Source organism: Lepus europaeus, chromosome 17 (assembly GCF_033115175.1).
Source record: "Lepus europaeus isolate LE1 chromosome 17, mLepTim1.pri, whole genome shotgun sequence".
In the NCBI taxonomy this organism is placed as follows: Eukaryota; Metazoa; Chordata; class Mammalia; order Lagomorpha; family Leporidae; genus Lepus; species Lepus europaeus.
In genome coordinates this window covers 27183473-27202955 of record NC_084843.1, presented here as the reverse complement: position 1 = coordinate 27202955, position 19483 = coordinate 27183473, and the positions used below count along the sequence as shown (strand labels likewise).

Sequence of the window (19483 nt, the reverse complement as noted above, 5' to 3'; positions counted from 1 at the left end):
TGGCAGGAAGTACTGGTGGCAGTGGAAATGGGGAGAGAAGCTGGGCTGAGAACACACGACACCAGATAGCAGGAGAGACTGGTGTTTTATAAACCTCTCTGAGTTATCCAGATGCTCATAAAGCTTACGGTCACCACTTCTTCGTCTCCTATGTTGAGGCTTTCACAATGACAGCACAAAGGCAAGTCTGGAAGATTTATCCGGGATAAACAGAGAGGTGGAGATTTCACCCCTTCAGTTACTCACACAGCAAATGTTACCTGCATACCCAGTACATGTGCAGTGTTAGGGGAGTGAGGTTGAGCAAAACAGACATGGTCTCTGTGTTCACGGAGCTCCAGTGGGGAAAACAAACATTGATCAAGGGGGGGGGGGGGAAGGGGGAGGAAAAACAGCTACAAATGCTCACTGAGGGAAAGAAATACCATGCTATGAGAGTAGTTTGTATACAGTAGGGGTGCGGGACTGGGTCACAGGCCAGGGACAGTTTCCCTTAGGAAATAATTTCTGAAGATTTTTCTCTTCCCTTCTCCCATACACACTGCACATACCTCCTCCATGCCTCACCATTACACTTCATGGGGACAGGCGATGTAAAATGTCCTCACTGCAGGGTCTAGGGCTGACTGCATAATCTCCGTGTGTGTTTGCACACCTCCCATTTCCACGTGTCTGGTTCACAGTATCCTTCCATTGGCATTGTCAGACGTGTCTGCCCATCACAGCCTTGTGACCAGGCAGGCAAGGATGACTACCTGCATGTTGCCAATGAAGAACGTGTGTCCGAGGTGCCAGGAGTCACATGGCAAGCTAATGGTGGTGCTGATGCCCGAGTCCGGGTCTCAGAGCACCTAGATGCTTGCTGTAGTTTGCATGTGGTTTGACTGTGTCCCCCAAAGGTTCATAGGCCAGCAGCGTGGTCCACAGTGTAACAATATTGAGGTGTTGGGGCTCTTAAGAGATGACGAGGTCATGTGGACCACCTCAGAAGGGTTTGCTGTGGTTCTGTCAGGATCGGGTGAGTCCCCTCCAAAGCAGGTTGTTACGGAGGGTGAGCCTGGCCCCTCCTTGCTCTCGTTTCCCTTCTCACCACGTGCTCCCTCTTGCACACCCTCCCACCAGGTCATGCCATCCACTTGTTAGACCTCACCACAGGCCAGCCAAATAGGGCTACCCTGTCTTAGATTTTCAGCTTCCAAAACCATGACCTAAACAAAACTGTTCCTTTATAAAATATCCAGCCTCAGGTAGTTGTTACACCAACACGCAACACAGTGTAGGACAAGGGTATTGGGCTTGTAGTGTTCACTATTTCACTTATTCATTGATCTGTCAAACTTCTGAGTGTCGATCTACGTGTTGGGCAATCTAAAGCCAATGAAGAGTTTTCAGCAGGAAAGCTGCCTGAAACAGTTTAGGTTCTAGAACTGTCTTCCGAACAAGAAGACAGAAAGTGGTGGTCTTCACCAAAGTTTGGTCTAGGACTGCCTAAGGAGCCGGCACCGTTTGGGTTGGGCTCAGAAACCTGGCAGTGAGCCGGGTTTGGGAGTTCTTTTGATTCCAGTGCAACAAAGGAGAAGCACTGTCTTTAGAGAAGGAGATGGTACAATCAGTTAGCGTGACAGCAGTGGTGGCTGTGGTAATCAAGTGAGAGGTGAGGAGGCATTTCAAGTCCTTAAGCTGGCTGGTGTGGACAAGACTTCCCACTCCACCCTATGGACAGTGTCTGAGGCTCGGGCGATGGAGCTGAGAGTCCTGCCTGGATCCCTTGCTCTGAAGCCTGTGGGTTTGAGGGACCACAGCCATTTATACCCACATTTTTTAAAAGATGTGTTTGTTTATTTATTTGAAAGGCAGAGTTACAGAGAAACAGAGAGAGAGCGAGGACTTCTATCCGCTGGTTCACTCCCCAGATGGCTGCAACAGTCGGAGCTGCGCCAATCCAAAGCCAGGAGCCAGGAGCTTCTTCCAGGTCTCCCACACAGGTGCAGGGGCCCAAGGACTTGGACCATCTTCTGCTGCTTTCGCAGGCCATAGCAGAGAGCTGTATGGGAAGTGGAGCAGCCAGGACCCAAACTAGTGCCCAGTGGTTTTACCCCATATGGCACAGCGCTGGCCCTGCCTTAAACAGTTTTAAACATTCTTTGATCAGGTTAGCAAGACTGGGAGGAGAAAGCAGCAGGCCTCGGGGAGATGCGCGGGATAGTCCCCTCCTTAAAGCACAGCAGATCTCTAGCAAAGCTGGACAAGAATCCCTGAAGCCTGGAGGGTGACCCTATTTCTTCACCAAGGTTATTCCTGGGTGCCAGACTGGAGCAGTTCAGGCATTCAGGAAACTGTAAAGAAGCCTCAACAACCACCTTCCCAAACGTCAACATCAACAGCCTCAGCCATAAAATTCATCTCCACCCACAGCTGCAGACTGCAAACTAGGAGGCAGAAGGGACTTCAGGTCTTCCTAGTTTCCCAGGACCTCTGGGAGCCTGCGAGCTGACGCCCCATCCGGAGACTGAGCACACCTCCACTCTCCGCAGTGCCAAGCAGGTCAGGACTGAAGCACACTGCAGTCGGCAGGGCTGGGGGCAAACAGGTCGGTCTGGGTAACCTGCTAGGCTGCAGGGTCCGAGCTAAGCCCGAGGCGGCGGTGCTGGGGGAGACCTGCAGGGAAGGTGGGCGGGGCGAGGGAGCTGCAACAGGGTCAGAGGCGGGGCTTCGAGGCGCCGTCGGAAAGGACCCTTGAAAACGACCAATCAGAGCGGGATGCGGGACAGGGGCGTGTCTTGGTCCAGATTGATTTATGATCGGTCGCGGGGCGGGGGCTGCCCCCAGCCACCCGCCGCCTTGCAATTCCGCGTTAAATTGCGCGGTGGCAGCGGCGCAGGAAGCAGGCTGGACTGAAGCACACGTGCCCGGACCCGACGCCCTCTTCGCCTTGCTCAGGGACTCCTTCCGTCCTGGGTCTGTTCCGACCTGCTCTGAGGTCCACCCGGCCCTCGGTCCCCCAGGCTCTTGCCCAGCCCTCCCACGACCCAAGCGCTGAACCTTGACGGCTGCAGAAGGAAATGGTCACAGCCATGAACGTGTCAAACGAAGTGAGGCAACTGCTCCAGCCCTATGATTTCGAGATGTCCCAAGACATGAGACCCTTTTTGGAAGAGTACTGGTGAGACCTGGGGCGGGAGGGAAAAGGGGCTTGCTAGGGGCCGGGCCGCGCTCACTGCTTTGGGGGGATGAATGGCCACTTATTTGAGGGAAGGGAAAGAAGGGCGCTGAAGACTCCCAGTGATTTTCTGAAGAGGAGAGGCATAGGACTCCCCGGTGCCGGCTCCACACCGCCGTGCTCCAAGGTCCAGGTAGTGTGGGACCGCAAAGAAATCAGGGCAGAAATAAGAGGACGGGGAGAGAGACGTAGGAGTAGCCAGAAACCAAGGAGAACGCCGCGGCTGAGGGGCGAGGGTGATGTAAACCCCTGCTGGAGTGGCCGTGCACGTCCGCGGGTGCCTCCTGCCGGTGACCACAGCTGCCCGCGCAGCACAAGCATCACCTTGTTTCCAAATGCCCCATCATGCCTGCTGCGGAGAAGGGGACAGCCGAGGTCAGGGAGCTCTTCCAAGCCTTCCTCGTGCTCTCTGGCTTAACCGTGAAGCTCGGCAGAGGTGTTTGTGGGTGACTTTGTGCTCCAGCCAATTTGCCATGACCCAACCAGGCAGGAGCTATTGCCCCATTCTTACATCACAACCCTGGGTAGATTCTAGGCATGGGTCAATCATCACCCACCCCCAGCTCGGCTGAGGTAGCAGTAATCACAGAAATCTTGGACATAGCCCTGGCCCTGTGCTAGGTACTGCACACATTGACACTGCCAGGAGTGGAGTCGTCTTCTCACTATGCAAATGACGAAGGCCAAGAAGCCGAAAGGGCACTCGTAGCCAGTAAGCGGCAGAGCTTGGCTCCCAAATGCTGAGCACTGCCCTGGAAGCATGAGTGGCCATCACCCAAGCGGCACCCTCGCAAGCTCATTCCCTTCTGCCTTCTCCCGTCCAGGACCGCCTCCTTCCTCATCGCTCTCGTCTACCTGCTGCTCATCGTCGTGGGGCAGAACTACATGAGGGCACGCAAGGGCTTCAGCCTGCAGTGGCCTCTCATGCTCTGGTCCTTCTGCCTCGCCATCTTCAGGTGAGATGCCCCCAAGCACCCCCACACCCCCCCTGCCTGTGCTTAGCCTGTAGACCTGCTGGAGTCCTTACAGCATGGCTCCAGTGTGCTGATCCCCGCTGTGCCTGGAAACCCTCGCCCCAGTCCCAGTCTCGACGGGCAGTCTCTCTGCTCCACCCCCCTGGAGCCCACGGAGTCTGCACTTCCAGCGAAGCTCTCCAGCCTCTAACACCCTCTCCGAAGAACTTCCCCAGCCCCTCCCCCCAGGCCTTCTGCCCCAGACTCCTTCCATCCTCCGGCATGCCCTGCTGCTCCCCCAGCCCTCAGGTCCTCCAGACGACTGCTCAGACCTGCCACATAGGCCCCAGAATCTCAGGGGCTGTGGCCCGTTTCCCTGGGAAGGGTGGTGGAGTTTGGGACTTAGCCACCAGGTCAGGCCGGGGCGGAGAGGGTGAATTCGTGCCTGGGCACGGCCCTTACACCCTCTTCCTCTGTCCCCCTGCAGTATCCTGGGAGCAGTGAGGACCTGGGGCTACATGGGGACCGTGCTGCTCAGGGGGGGCCTAAAGCAAACCGTGTGCTTCAGCGACTACATCGAGCATTCCACCATCAAGTTCTGGTCCTGCCTCTTTCTCCTCAGCAAGATCATTGAGCTCGGTGAGTGGTAAGGTTTTGTCTCTCTGGTGCCCTGTGGACCGCCTCCCTCCTCACACAGCCTTTGAAGAGTCCCTTCCCCCAAGCCCCTCTTCAGATGCTCTGCCCCAGAAGCCCCCTCCCCGCCAGCTAAGACTCCCCATCTCCCAGGGGACACGGCCTTCATCATCCTGCGAAAGCGGCCGCTCATCTTCGTGCACTGGTACCACCACAGCACGGTGCTGGTGTTCACAAGCTTCAGCTACAAGAACAAAGTGCCTTCGGGCGGCTGGTTCATGACCATGAACTTCGGTGTGCACGCGGTCATGTACACCTACTACACATTGAAGGCTGCCAAGGTGAAGTCCCCCAGGCTGCTCCCCATGCTCATCACCAGCCTGCAGATCCTGCAGATGTTCGTGGGCACCATTGTTGGCTTGCTGACCTACACCTGGAGGCAGGAACGGGGATGCCACACCACAGCCGAACACTTCTTCTGGTCCCTCGTTCTGTATACGACCTATTTCATCCTCTTTGCCCACTTCTTCCGCCAAACCTACATCAGGCCCAAGGTCAAAGCAAAGGCCAAGAGCCAGTGAAGGGTTGGAGAGAAGGAGCCCCAGGATCTCTCTTCCTCAGGGCACTGAGGGGCTGGGCTTAGGTCTGGGAGAATGATTAGGGCGCCTTACCTGGATGGTTTCCTGTGTGCCCCCAGGTGGCCGTAAGTGGTAACAGGCAAGAAGTGTCTCTGCTGGGATGGGGTTGTGGCCTGGTACGTTCATGTTTCTGTTTTTAATGTGAAGGCCAAGCAGACCCTGGGATGGGATGGGGCTGAGGAAGATCTTCAGGAACTGAGTTATTTATATTTCTACCCAGGAACCTTTCTTCCTCCCGGTCTATTTTTTTTTTAATTAAATATTTCAACCGGGCTTTGGGGGTTTGGAGGTCTGGGGAAAGATTTGGGGGCTGCTGTGCCGAGAGAAGGCTGCTGGCAGTGGAGTGATCCGCAGGGGAGAAGCCTGGGTGTGTGGAAGGAGGAGAGGCACACAGACGCTCAATAAGAATCCTAGGCCATGTAGGCGCTTCATAAATGTCCATCACAGACCAGAATTTTATTGCTGTTAGAGGCGCAAGCCCCTCATAGGAACAGTGAGAAACAGGCGCAGAAAGCCGCGTACCTTATCTCAAGTCAGGTTTTCCTAAGTTGCAGAATTGACGCGGGCAAGCAGGCGTTCGAGACCCCCACCTGCCAGCTATCCTCCCTGAGACCACGAGGTGGCGTCGCGGCACCGCCTTTGGCCGACGCCAGCCAAGCAGCCGGGCCTCCACGCCTGCGCGCGCCCGGTTGCTCCTGGAATCCCCGGGTTCCTGGGCTCCCCCATCCTGGAGCAAAGGGATGGGGGGAACTGACTCCCTGTAAGTCTGAACCCTCACCTCATTCCCGTACATCCAGCTCTCTCCTAGACAGTCGGGAAAGATGACGGGAAAGAGGGCTCAACCGCGACTCTGAATCATCAGGCCTTCGACAGTCCGCGCACTTTTATTTCATTTATCTTTGAAAACGGGGGAGGGGGAGTCTGGAGAAGGCGGGATGGGCCAAGGGTGCGCTGGCCCCCGGGGAGCTGGTCCCTGTCCCTGGCCTTAGTCCCAGGGGCGCGGTCTGTGTGTAGGGCCCAGTGCACCCCTCGGGGCTGGGAGGGGAAGGCCCTCTCCTGAGCCGACCGCCCCCCCCCCCCCCAGCTGCCCAAGCACCCCTGTCCGACCCTGGAGCGGGGGCAAGCCAGCCTGGATGAGACCCCAGTCCGGGGAGGCTGCGAACGATCGCCCCCGCCCTCGAAGACGGTCCACAGCCCGCCGCTCATACGGGCCGTTCCACGGCGTACTGGCACGGGCTGAGGTTGGCGGCCGGGGGCGGCCCGGGCACCGCGGGGTAGCTGAACGAGGCGTGCTGTTTGGCTTTGAGCCGCAGGCTGGCCAGGCTCGAGTTACACGGGTCCCGATAGACGTAGGGGGAGGAGGCGGCTGCAGCGGCGGCTGCGGCGGCCGAGGCGTACGGGCAGGACACGGCCCCCGAGGACACGGCGGCCGGAGCCAGCCCAGGAGGGCCCCCGCCCAGGCCCTGTAGGGCCCCGGGTCCAGGCACCGTGCCGGGGGCGGCTGCGGCCGAGGGCACCATGGAGGCGGCGATGGAGCTGGGTGGCGAGAAGACGGGCTGCGAGGCCAGAGGCCCCACGTTGACCGAGTTGAAGGCGAACGGGAAGGTCTTGGCGGCGAGCGGCGGGGCGAGCGCCTTGGGCGGCCAGTTGCCGTACGAGTAGCCGGGATACACCTCCTCGTAGGGCGGCACCAGCCCTCCGAGCGGCGCCGCGAAGCCGCCCTTGCACAGCTCGGCCTGCTGGCTGCGCTCGCGCTTCCGCCACTTGGCGCGCCGGTTCTTGAACCACACCTGCGGGCGCGGGACAGAGGCTGTCAGGGGGCCCGGGCCCCGGCGGCGGGCGAGCGCGGCACCCAGACCCGGGTCCCAGGCCAAGTGGCTGGAGACGGGGTTGGGGGAACGCATGGGGCCGGGGGGGGGGGTAGCCTGAGAGCTGCGACCGTGGGCAGCGGGGTGGGGGACTCTGAGAGGGGACAGGGGGCGGAGCCCGGAGGTTGGCGGGCGCACGCTGCAGACGGGAGTCGTCGGGTCTTGGGCCCGAGGCGGGCAGGCAGGGGCCAGCGCAGGGAGGCCCCGGCGGGTGAGGGTCGCGGGGAGGGGAGGGCCATACCCGCACGCGGGCCTCGGTGAGGTTGGTCCACACGGCGATCTCCTCGCGCGTGCTCATGTCGGGGTAGCGGTTCCTTTGGAAGGTGGCCTCCAGCTCCTGCAGCTGCTGGCTGGTGAAGTGCGTGCGCTGCCGCCGCTGCTTCTTCTTCAGCGAGCCGTCCTCGGGGGAGCCGCCGGGCAGCGATGCCGAGGCCTTCTCCGAGTCTGGGGGCCAGGGTGGGAGCAGGTCACAGGGCGCCCAGGGTTCTCCGGGACCTGCCCTAGGGCCAGTTCGCTCCCTCCCGGGAGGCCACCCCCGTCCCACCCCAAGTAGGGATTGAGCTGCTATCTCCTCCACCTCCAGAAGGGGGCGCCCTCACCGCTGTGCTCCTGGCCTTTGCAGCCGTGTTCTGGGAGTGGGGGGTGGGGAGTGCCCGCGTCGGACAGCGACAAGGCAGGGCTCCGGGCCTCCGCCTCGCTGAGCAGACCGAACTCCATGGAGGGCTCTGGAAGGAAGAGACGACACGACCTGGTTAATGGGGGTGGGGGGTGACAGAATTACCCCATTATTTCGACCGCGGTGGGCCCTAGGACAGAATGGGGGAAAGGTGCCCACCGAGTGGTTTTACACACAGACATATGCGCCAGACTTGTCTGTGTTCACAGCTGGGCACCTAGGCCAGTGCCTGGTGCACAGTTGGTGTTCTGCCACCACACACGCACAGCATCTACCACATCCCCAAGCACTGCGAGTGCATGGTGTCCCCACAGACTGGTGCAGGCCCTCGCCTGTCACACCCGGGCACAGCCGGAACCTCTGTTAAGCTGTGTCTCTTGTGGCCCTCTCCAGAAACCCCTTCAGGGACTCAGCTAGGACTCTAGCCTGGCCTTGCTTGGTCTGCTTCAAACTAGGGCAGCTCTGTTTTAGTCCACTTTATGATTTCTGGAGAGACTGCATTTGAAAAAAAAGTTTCTAAAGCCACCAGGTGCCTGGGCCCCGTCTGCTCTTATGGCTGCCGGAAACACCCTGCACGCCTCATGGGTTGCCGCTCCATCTCTATCCACTCCGAGCAGCAGGCATGAGCTTCCGAAAGCCCTCCCCACCCGTATTCCCTATCACAGACCTCCCCTGGTACTGCCCACAAGCCCGTCTGAGTCCCCTGCCAGGATTCCCCTGCTGGCTCTCCGGGGACCTGGATGCTTGTGGGTCAGAGCAGAAAGAGGCTAGGGACCAGAGAGTGGGGAGCGCTGGGTGGGAGGGGTCTCTCTTTGCCTGACACGCCCTCCCCATTAACAAGGGCTTACTGCAGGCTGTGTGTGGCATTAATGTGGCGGCTTAGCCTAGATTGAGATGTGTGTCACTTGGCTGCTCTGAATTTATTAGGAGCCTTTCTCGGGGGGTTCAGATGGGCAGCAGCCTGTGTTTGCACATGGTAATGCCCCCTTCACCCGGCTCAGAAAGCACAGCTGTGCACCTCCCACCTTTTGAGCCAGGTTGGGGGTGGAAAGAGGTCAAGGCAGGAGGTTGAGAAACAGTCCTTGCTCTTCCTACAGGCAGATCTCCGGCCTTTGACTGGGGTTGGAGGGGCAGGGCTGGCTGGAGCCAGGAAGGAAGGGAGAAAGGCAGGCAGGAGTGGAGGTGTGCTTAGTATTCCTCCCTTTCCAGGTCTGAGCCCAGGGGATAGAGGCTTGGGACTGGACAAGTGTGGTCCAGCAAAGCCCTGATGGAAAGGGGGCGCCCTTGGGAGGAACCTGTGGCAACCTTGACTGTCAGCTCTTCCCAAAGAGCAGGGGAGATAAGGGAAGAAAGTACGGAAGGGCTGGAGAAAGGGGTGGTCTGATGTCTACCCTTGCTTCATACCCAAGACTCCCTTGCAATGCAAAACATGCCCCCGACTTTTCTAGAAGCCATAGGAACAACACAGAGCTGGGAAGAAAGGCTTTGCTGGTGGGGAAAGCTAAGTCCCATTGTCACCATTCACCCTTTCCAGCTGCTCTCGCTCTGGCCCACCACCCACCCCTGCCCCCAGCATTCCATACCTGGGCCTTGGATTCAGCCTCTCTTTCAGCAGAGGGAGGCAGGGTGAGGAGGGATAAGGGCCAGCGTCAGAGGAGGCCGAGAAAGCAGAGTGCGGACCGTGTGTTCCCAGAGACGGACAGACACACGTGCAGACACATGCTGGCTCCAGCACAGACATAATAAGCACTTGGACTTGGAGCTAGAGACACACAAATACACACTCTCCCACACATGTGCTCCCACATTCAGGCAGACACACACCGTCACAGTCTCCTCTCTCTGTGACAGGGACAGCTGTCAGGCTGTTTTGGAGCTAACCAGTACCCTTCCCCCTCTCCCCTCCCTGGCCCCTCTGAACTTTGGCTCTCAGGACCAGGAGCTAAGGATTCTGGGGGATAGGGAGGCCAAGAGGGCTGTACCCAGTGGTTGCTGGAAGAGTCTGCTGGGCTGAGTGGGGAGACGTATGAAAATATTAGAGCTCGACTGGGCGGTAAGGGGGATGGAAAGTGCCCGGGCCCCTCATAGGAAACTAATCTGGGAGAACCCAGAGGAATTAGGTTTGGAGTCAAAAGGTCTGGATTCATATCATGGCTCCCCGACTGCTGAGCTGTGTATCCTTGGCAAGTGACTTTACCTCTCTGGGCTTATTTCTTCATCTCTAAAAGAGAGCTCAGAGTCGCACCCCTGCGTGCCTTCAGCATTATTGCAAGGTTTAGTGAAAACATACCGTATAAAAATTGGTAGGGGTGAAACTCTACCTGCGTTTCCCTCACTCATTGAACGCATGTTTGCTCGGTGCCTTGGAGGAGCTGGGCACGGAGCTGAGTGGTGAGGCTGGAACGGAGCCAAAGAGCTCACCCTGGCCTCTGGAGAGCTGCAGGGCTCGTGCCCCAGACGCCGTGTCTTCCAGGGAGGCGCCTCTCTGGGGAGGAAAGGTGAGCAGGCCACCTTGCAGACTGGACACGACCAACATGAGGTGGGAACACGCTGAATCCAACATGGGGGCCCGGGCAGGAGGGTAAGCGGAACCCAAGCCGGCAGCCACCCTGGGGACCAGGGACTGGCAAAGAAAGGATGATGACCTGAGGCTCTTGGCTGGGTTGGTACCAGCAGAGGAAGGGGCCGGGGCTGAGACTGAAGAAAAGAGGAAAGAAAGTGCAGGGCCAGCAGGCAGTGAGAGAAGGGTGGGGGCGTAGGCCTCCAGCCCTGTCCCGTCCGGGTGGGCTGCTCAGGCGGAGCTGGGGGCGCCAGGCTGTAGTCTGAGCTGGAGACAGGCTGGCTGGGGATTAAGCTCCCCCAAACTGCTGGAGGTCAGGAAGCTGGGGAGTTGGGACTGAGGCCAGGGACTTCGCCTCCCTCGGGGGCTAAGGAGGGACAAGCAGTAGGTCCCGAAGTCACAGGATTGGTCGATGCTAGTAGGCGATCCCAGGCCAAGGAGAGTCAAGAGTGATCCTGGTGTTAGGCGGGAGGGCAAGTTCAGGTCTGAGAGGGGCTGTCTGGTTGTCCCCAGGCTTTCTGACACACCCTGTTGGGGAGACCTGGCCCAGGTCCCACTGGTGTTGGGGTGGCAGTCTCAGGCCAAGGGAGACTGGAGGGCCTGCGAGCATGCTGTGATTCTGACGTACAGACTGGAATGACAGCAAGCCTGCCTCAGACTGCACTGCGGAAGAACAAAATATCCAGGATGTGTAAAGGTGGAGAACAGCTTCCAGGGCCAGACAGGCCTCTGTTGGGAAGCCGTGGTTTCCAAGGGACACAGCTCATGGCAAGAAGGTGACAGCTGTGGGGATCCACTTAGGTCCTGAATCCGGGGGGTGGTGGCTAAAGGGTGAGCACCTCTGTAGGTTGCAGTGCTAGTGCCTAGGGCAGGAGGCACAGCCTGGAACATCAATGGGACAGAACCTTTCTGTGACCAGGGCTGAATGGGGGAGAAGGCTGGGGGGCTGGAGCTGCGATGTGTGACTTGGCCTAGCAAGCAGCAAGGTGGGGACTAGGTGGAAACCAGGTCACATGGATTCTTCCTATCAACTAGAGACTGAAGGGACGCCCCTAAGTGGACGTGGCCTCTGTTCCGTAGGGAGGCCGAGCAACCAGACTTGGATCTGCTGAACTTTGAAGGGAAGTCCGTGAGGACGGAAGTCCTCTCCGCCCTAAGACAAAAGCCAGGACTCAGGTGGTGGCAGCAATGACTTGATGCACTCAGGTCACAATCAGGGAAATGGTGCCACACTCTGCCCTCACTCCCTTGTTTGTTATCTTCAGCAAGTAGTAGGTGCTCAAAAGGATCCCCCAACATGGGAAAGCACAGACCCTAACTTCTTAGAGCCTATGGTCTGGGGAGGCAAACAGCACAAGATGGAAAGGGACTGTATAGGTCTGGTTCTCAGATCCAGGGAGATTGGAAGGCCATGTCCGGTGACGGCAAAGTGTTGACAGCCCAGAGAAGGGAGGCACATAGCTGCCCCCGGAGTTCAGGTGGCAGAGAAGAGCCAGAGCTTTCCGAATAACACCGCAGGGTGGAGAATGAGCTGGCAGGTTCAGAGGCAGTGTGGGAGCCTTGCATGGCCAGAGACTCAGTGTGGGCAATGGAGAGCAGCAGAGGGGAAAGGGTCAGAAGGAAGAGGCCTCCGAGGAGGGACAGGAGATGGTGGTTCAGATTCGGCACACTCTAGACCAGCATGTCTCCAGCTTTGCCATCCAGAAACCCCTCAGACCAGCAAAAGAGAACATCTATGGAATTTCTTTGTTTCGAGCTGGACAAAATCCAAGCAGATTATGTATACTAGTCCATACTTTAGCCACACTTATTTTAACTTAAAAGTAAAGCACACCCCCACGCCCCATCCAGTCTTCAAATGACATCACCACACCAGGAACATGGACCACTTCAGCCTAGGGTTCTGCCCCTCCCACTCCCACTCTGCCCTCCTCCCACCCCGCTCCTAATGCCTTGTTCCACCTGTGGGAGTCACTGGAGGCTTGCAGGTAGCAGAGTGACATACAGTGCAACGCCTTTGCCATCTTTATTTGGCGATGGTGAGCAGAATGGATGTGGTGGGGGGGATAGGAAAGGAGAGCCGGGGGTAGAAGAAGGAATAGGAAGAGGTGGGGGGAGTTGTGAAAGTCATTTCTTTCCATCTTTCTATAGCTCTCTTCCTCCACCCCCTTCTCCAGTACTGCCTCCCTTTTCTTTTCTCTTGTTTGGGTCCCTGTTGGTGACCTTGGACACTCTAGGTACCCAAAGGTCAGGACCCTGCAGATTTGCTGCCGTCTCCCTCCCCCACACTCTAGGAGGCATCCCTTAGAGCCAGCGGAGCTCAGAGGACAGCACGGGCCCCAGCCTTCTCTCTGCATACTTCCGTGCCAGCCTGTGGCCCTGCCCTCTCTTCCTGGACCTGAGTGCGGCGCCCGCATTCACGTCTCTGAGCAGGAGGCCGGCAGAGGTCACAGCAAGATCTTTGGTCTGGTAGACAGGCTAAGGATTTGCTATGGGGGATCCCCAGAATTCCTCTTAGGGGCAGGAGTGGTGACTGACATCTGGAGCCTGAGATAGGGCGTCCATCTGTCCTTAAGATCCTTCCCTTGGCTGGATCAGGAATGTGATCAGGCTGCTTTTAGGTTCAAGACCTGGCCCTTCCAAATAAAGATTCTGTGGTTACAGGCACCTTCAGGAAGGCCGTAACACCAGTAATAATGTTTCTTATTTCTCAGGCGCTTCTCTTTTGCAAAGGACTTTCACATACATGGTTTCATTTAATTCTCACAACTACCCTGCATGGCAGGGCTCCACAAATGGAAGAGAGATTTGAAACCAGGGCTGTACTCTCCCGGCCTCCCCCCAGCCCCCAACAGTGACTCTGACAAACACAGGTTCTCCGGAGCCCTGAAAGATTCCATCTCTTTCCTCCCTCAACCCCCCCTCTGGACACGAGCTCTGCAAGTTTGCTGCCCACTGTGTGCCACAGAATGTTTTCCTGTTCGTTCAGAGCTGGCGTCACTCCCATTCGAAGAGGCCCCCTTATCTCCGGCTTCAGGATTTGAGGAGCAAGCAAGTCTTCTGCTTTTCTAGACATTTCATTATCTGGTGGATTTCCACCCTGTCTCATCTTCCAGAGGCCGAAACTTTGAAATTTTCTCTCTCCAGCAACCCCTGCTTCCTCCTTTGGGCCCCTAATATTCTCCAAAGAGCCAGTGACCAGGCGCATACTAAGATACATTATTTTTTGCAAAGGTGGGAAGAGGGTCTGTCCTTTGTTTGTGAATCATCTTCATGAAGATGGCATCTTCTACTGGCAAAAGCAGAACTTTGGCCAAGGCATTCCAGAAATTCTAATACCTTTCCTAATCTTTCCCTGACCCAGACCCCTTCATTTCAGCCACAATTTCACTGATTTTTTCAAAGGCAATGGGAGCACAAGCCCCTGGAAAGTGTCTCAGAATGTGGTGGAGTTAACTGAGGTGGGTCTCTACACTTATCAGAAGAAGGCAAGGGACGAACAAAGGTGGAGAAACAAGTAGCTGGTGTCCAAGCAAACGTTAGAATTGAAGACTGGAGGCGGGAGTGCGGGGAGTGAGCGTGTAGGTCATTCACGGGTGGACAGTGAGCAAGGTGAAGACCCACCATTTAGACTGTACACTGCTGAACACAGCACCTCGCACTTGTCCTCAGGAACACTCAGTCCCCAGCTGGGCTGTCCTGCTCACTTCCATCGGCTCGGCAGCCTTGCTACTCCGTGCTCTTCAGTTTAACTGGACTCTGGTTAGAGAGTTGGCGTCAGGGGGAGTGATCCTTGTGTGGACCCAGAGGTGTCAGGACCCTCCTCCAGCCACAGAGAAAGCAAACAGATGCTTGGGTAGCACTGAAACATCCTTCCCAATCAGACTTACAGGGCCATCAGGGCCCCAGGTTGGACCCCAAAGTCGGGATTCCATGTTCTCCTTCCCTACTCTCCAGCTCCCTGCCACATTGGGGTGGGGGAGTGTTGGGACTGCTGGAACTGAGGATGCCTGAGGCAAACAGGGTTTGCTTTGCTAAAGGGCTGCACTTTTCTCTTCTGGCCTGGGCTCCTGCCCCCTGCAGGGATGGCTAGGAGTCTGGGGGTGTCTGGTCAGCTGAACTGGAATTAGGGGTTGCCTCTAAGTTTGTGAGGGAACCGGGGCTGTCCTGGGCTTGTGCTGGTTCCTCCCTGTCTCCCACCGCCCTTTGTGTTTGAATGCTTCCTTTCCTGGTCTGAATTCCCTCTAGCAGTCCCATCATTGGCCTTCTCTCCTCAATTCTGGAGAGTGATGCTCGCTTTGGGGTCAGATGGGGTTTGTCTCCCAGCGCCACCCGACCCCAAGGCCGGGCTTGTAGCCTTTACTCTCACTCCCTGCTCCCAGCACCGCCACCAACCAAAGGCACAGAAACAAGTTTGCAAAGTGTGAGCTGGGATTTGAGGTGACCCATCGCAGACGCAGAGACACATCGCACACAAGAAGCAGCTGGGCAGGCGCTGCCGGGGGTTGGCCACCCGGCCAGGGACATTCTGTCCGCCGCTGCCGCACCCGGCGCTTGCTCCGGAGAGACCCACTTTGCCACCCCGGACACTCTGTCCGCTGCTATCCCCATGCGCCGCGGACATTCCTTCCGATTCCAGGCGGCCCCGGGTTGGGACTCATCTGGATCCTGACACCCCAAGCTAAACCCTCTGCCTGGTCACTTGGGCTGCCCAGCCTTGGCCCTGCTGCCCGCACAGCGGCCATCTGACCCGTGGCCGGGCTCTCAAAACACGGCTCCTGTTCCAACTCTGGAGCAGCTGGGAAGAGGTGCGTGTGCGACCGGGCGCACCCCTGCTCCCAGCGCCTGGAGTCTGCTTGAACCTGGGCCGAGGGGCGTCGGGCGCCGCCAGCGGGCCCCGTTCTGGGCGGCCGAAGCCGGCTCCCGGCAACTAGGGCCTCTACAGCCCCTTTCGCTCCCGGCCGCCTGCCCCGTGCCCCCGAATTCCAGGGTGCTCGCTGGTAATGGTTTCCAGACTCTCTACTCTTTGCCTCGCAGAGCCCCTGTTCCAGCTTCGTTCCGGATCCCCCGAAGTCTTCCCCTTTCCCTGTCCCCCGGGGTCGTCACCCTGAGTTTCCCTTTTCCCAAGTCCTAGCCCCAGGTCTGCGGTTCGCCCTCCTAGTGTCGACCTGTTCTCCAGGTCCCGGAGTTCAGCCTCCGTGGGCTCCATGCTGGGGGTCCCAAGGTCGGGCCGTGGCCCCTCGGCCCGGTGAGCCCCTGCCCCCCGCGTGGCCAAGCACTCACAGTGCGTCCCGCAGCAGGCAGACTCCCGACAGCAGCGGCGTCAGCGGCGGCGGCGGCGGTCTGGAGGGCAGGCAGGGGCCAGGGGCCGGACACCCGGCCGGGGTGGGGGCCGCCCCCCTGCTCCCGGGCCGCAGCTGGGCTCCGGCGTTCCCAGATTCGCAGAGGGAGTGAGTGCGCCTCGCCGCGGACTGCCACCCCCCGCCGGCGCCCATTCACTTTATGGCAGCCCAGGGCGCCCCCAGCCCGCCGCGGCTAGCCGCGCGCCTCAGGCCCCGCCCCTTTCCAGCTGCGCTGCCCGGGCTCCGCCCTTTCCAGCTGTGAATCCTCAGGCCCCGCCTTCGGGGGAGGGGTCCTGCCGGCGGGCCGCCAGGAAGCCCGCCTCCCCGCCAATCGGAAGCGCTCCTGCGCAACTGGGCCACTCCCCTCCCCACGTGGCCGGGACCGCGTTCCAGCCCGGACGCTTGTGCGGAGCCGGGAGGGCCGGGGGTAGAGAGGTCTGGGTAGCCCTGGGGAGCTGGGCTGGCTGGCGGCGAAGTGGGGCCGAGCCGCCGCCCTGAGCGACGCGGAGCGGCGCTGGGGGAGAGGGCTGCCGGGGCGCCAGGTGGGAAGGCGCACAGGGCCGCCGGGGCTCAGCGCTCAGACTTCGCTGCCGCTCAAGTTTCGCCGATTTTCTACACTTGTCGCTGTCTGTCTTTTCTCCCTTTTGTCTCCGTTCCAGTCCTCCCACGTTCTCGCTCCCCCCCACCCCCCCGCCGCTTTGCTCTTGCTGTTTGCCCCTCTCCTCCCTCCTCTGCCACTTAAAAGACTGATTTCTCTTTCAGCTCTTCTTTTCCTAACATCTCTCTCTTTACTTTGCTATTCCCTCTTCCTCCCCTTCTTTCCCTGCTCTTCTCCAAAGGTAGCTTTGTGAATGAGACGAGCTGAAGTGGAATTCCAATTCTGCCACTAAATCGCACCACTATCCAGTGACCTTGGACAAGTAACCCTCGTTCCGTCTCCCAAGCCCTGCTGCCCCTCTGGGCTCAGGCTAGGGCTCTTCAGAAGCATATTATGTCAGCTCCTCAGTCTGCATTCCCCACTGGCCTGGGTTGTGCTCTCGAAGCTTCAACAGGGCTGTTTTCTTGATAACAAGGTGTGACCTCACTGCTCAAAAGGATCAGGACACACATCCACGGTACACGTAGAGTTAGGTGCCCTTGAAAACCTCAAACCCAGTCCCATAATATGCCTTGAAAGCAAATATAACCACTCACAGACCCTGCTTAAAATCCTTCAGGGGCTCCTGATTGCTCTCAAGATAAAGGTCAGGTTCCCTAGCCTAGCATAGTAAACCTTCAGGACCTGACCTTGTCTTATTCTAAATCCCCTGGTGATTTCCTGCATACCTCTGGCCTTTTGTGTGACATCAATAAATCTTTTTTTAAAAAATTTATTTATCTATTTGAAAAGCAGAATTACAGAGAGGTGTGTGTATATATATATATATATATATATATATATATATATATATATATATGGAGAGAGAGAGGGAGGTCTTCCATACATATGGAGAAAGAGAGGGAGGTCTTCCATCCTCTGGTTCACTCCCCAAATGGCTGCAATAATTGAAGCTGGGCCAATCTGAAGCCAGGAGCCGGGAGCTTCTTCCAGATTTCCCACACAGGTGCAGGGGCCCAAGGACTTGGGCCATCTTCACTGATTTTCCTGGCCATAGCAGAGAGCTGTATCAGAAGTGGAGCTGCGGCCGGTGCCGCAGCTCAATAGGCTAATCCTCCGCCTAGCGGCGCTGGCACACCAGGTTCTAGTCCCAGTCGGGGCGCTGGATTCTGTCCCGGTTGCCCTTCTTCCAGGCCAGCTCTCTGCTGTGGCCAGGGAGTGCAGTGGAGAATGGCCCAAGTGCTTGGGCCCTGCACCCCATGGGAGACCAGGAGAAGCACCTGGCTCCTGCCTTCGAATCAGCGCCGTGCGCTGGCCGCAGCACGCCGGCCGCGGCGGCCATTGGAGGGTGAACCAATGGCAGAGGAAGACCTTTCTCTCTGTCTCTCTCTCACTATGCATTCTGCCTGTCAAAAAAAAAAAAAAAAAAAAAAAAAAAAAAAAGTAGTGGAGCAGCCAGGACTTCAACTGGCACCCATATGGGATGCCCGCACTTCAGGCAGCAGCTTTACGCCAGTCCCTCAATCAATCTTTATCTTGCTATGTCCCATCCTTCCTCCTAGGCTCTACTCAGGCCTTATTATCTTTTCCTGAAGCCCTAGGTTAGTGAGAGGTCTAACCTCTTGCTCCTATGATCCTCCTTCTGCACTCCTTCAATTACCCCACCCGCCACGTCAAAGGGATCAGCTTGGTTGTCCATTATGAGACTAGGATTTAGGAGATGCAAGACCATGTCTTATTCATCTTTCTATCACCAGGGTGATGTAGAAATGCAATGTTTGTCATGTTGAAGTCTCAGAGGAAGATTTCTACCTATGAAGATGCTAGTCAGTGCTTAGGAGGGCCTAGGGAATTGTCATCTCCCTTCCCCACCTCTACTGCACACTCGTATACTTTTTTTTTTTTATTTGACAGATAGAGTTAGACAGTGAGAGAGAGAGAAAGGTCCTCCGCCATGGCCAGAGCTGCGCTCATCCAAAGCCAGGAGCCAGGTGCTTCCTCCTGGTCTCCTGTGTGGGTGCAGGGACCCAAGCACTTGGGGCCATCCTCCACTGCCTTCCTGGGCCACAGCAGAGAGCTGGACTGGAAGAGGAGCAACCGGGACTAGAACCCAGCACCCATATGGGATGCCGGCGCCACAGGCGGAGGATTAACCAAGTGAGCCACGACACCAGCCCCAATCATATACTTAAAAAAAAAAAAACTTATTTATCTGAGAAGCAGAGTTACAGATAGAGAAAGGGAGAGACAGAGAGAGAGGTCTTCCATCTGCTGGTTCACTCCCCAAATGGCTTCAAGGGCCACAGCTGGGCTGATCTGAAGCCAGGATCCAGGAGCTTCTTCTGGGTCTCTCATGTGCGCGTGAGAGCCCGTGTACTTGGGCCATCTTCTATTGCTTTCCCAGGTACATTAGTAGGGAGCTGGATCAGAAGTGGAGCATCCGGGATTTGAACCGGTGGCCATACAGGATGCTGGCGCTGCAGCTAGATGCTTTGCCTACTACACCACAGCGCCAGCTCTGACAATCACATACTTGTGGGATGATGAATTTCTGGAGGTTCTTGAAAGTGGAGATGAGGGGGAGGCAGTTTTAGCCATCTTAAGAGAATTTTCCATTTGGCTCTTCAGGTTCTCCAGGACCTCTCAATGTGAGACCAGACCAGGAGACTGATTCCCATTTTCAAGTGAAGAGGAAAATGGCTTAGAGGTGCCATGGAAAGAGAAGCCAAGGGCGTGGATCTTCTTTCCCCTGATTTCATTTGGGTGAAAGAGGCAAGATCCTTAGCTGCACCAAGAGGCCAGGAACCAAGTGTGCAGGTGCAGGGAGCAATTGAAGTGTTCTTCAAATTAGAGGATTATAGCACAGGGATGGTCTTTGGATGTCTGGTTTGAGACCACATTCCTGTGGGCTTAGGTATGGGGCTTCCCTGGACTTCAGTCATCCATAAATAGGAGGCAGTGTGGAGGGAGTTAGTGTTTTTTTTTCATTGCCTAC

General features: G+C 57.4%; 2 protein-coding genes across 2 annotated transcripts; one reads left to right on the top strand and one right to left on the bottom strand.

Moving 5' to 3' along the window:
• Positions 1 to 2908: 2908 nt before the first annotated feature.
• On the top strand, positions 2909 to 5624 carry ELOVL3 (ELOVL fatty acid elongase 3). The gene is made up of 4 exons (XM_062214801.1): positions 2909 to 3163; positions 4045 to 4176; positions 4661 to 4812; positions 4960 to 5624. Exons 1-4 carry the CDS (start codon positions 3063 to 3065, stop codon positions 5385 to 5387), a joined length of 813 nt encoding a protein of 270 aa, XP_062070785.1. The 5' UTR covers positions 2909 to 3062; the 3' UTR covers positions 5388 to 5624.
• A 1022-nt stretch (positions 5625 to 6646) lies between these two features.
• On the bottom strand, positions 6647 to 8029 carry PITX3 (paired like homeodomain 3). Its single transcript, XM_062214834.1, has 3 exons — positions 7912 to 8029; positions 7554 to 7756; positions 6647 to 7234 (listed from the first exon to the last, which is right to left on the bottom strand). The coding sequence occupies exons 1-3, from the start codon at positions 8027 to 8029 to the stop codon at positions 6647 to 6649; spliced, it is 909 nt and encodes a 302-aa protein (XP_062070818.1).
• Between the last annotated feature and the right edge of the window lie 11454 nt (positions 8030 to 19483).

Excerpts from the sequence above, each read along its gene's own strand:
- ELOVL3 (XM_062214801.1), top strand. The coding sequence starts at position 3,063 with ATGGTCACAGCCATGAACGTGTCAAACGAAGTGAGGCAACTGCTCCAG. Across the intron at positions 3,164-4,044 it reads CCCTTTTTGGAAGAGTACTG|GACCGCCTCCTTCCTCATCG; the intron begins GTGAGACCTGGG and ends TCTCCCGTCCAG. Across the intron at positions 4,177-4,660 it reads TTCTGCCTCGCCATCTTCAG|TATCCTGGGAGCAGTGAGGA; the intron begins GTGAGATGCCCC and ends GTCCCCCTGCAG.
- PITX3 (XM_062214834.1), bottom strand. The coding sequence starts at position 8,029 with ATGGAGTTCGGTCTGCTCAGCGAGGCGGAGGCCCGGAGCCCTGCCTTG. Across the intron at positions 7,757-7,911 it reads CAAAGGCCAGGAGCACAGCG|ACTCGGAGAAGGCCTCGGCA; the intron begins GTGAGGGCGCCC and ends CCTGGCCCCCAG. Across the intron at positions 7,235-7,553 it reads TCACCGAGGCCCGCGTGCGG|GTGTGGTTCAAGAACCGGCG; the intron begins GTATGGCCCTCC and ends CCGCGCCCGCAG.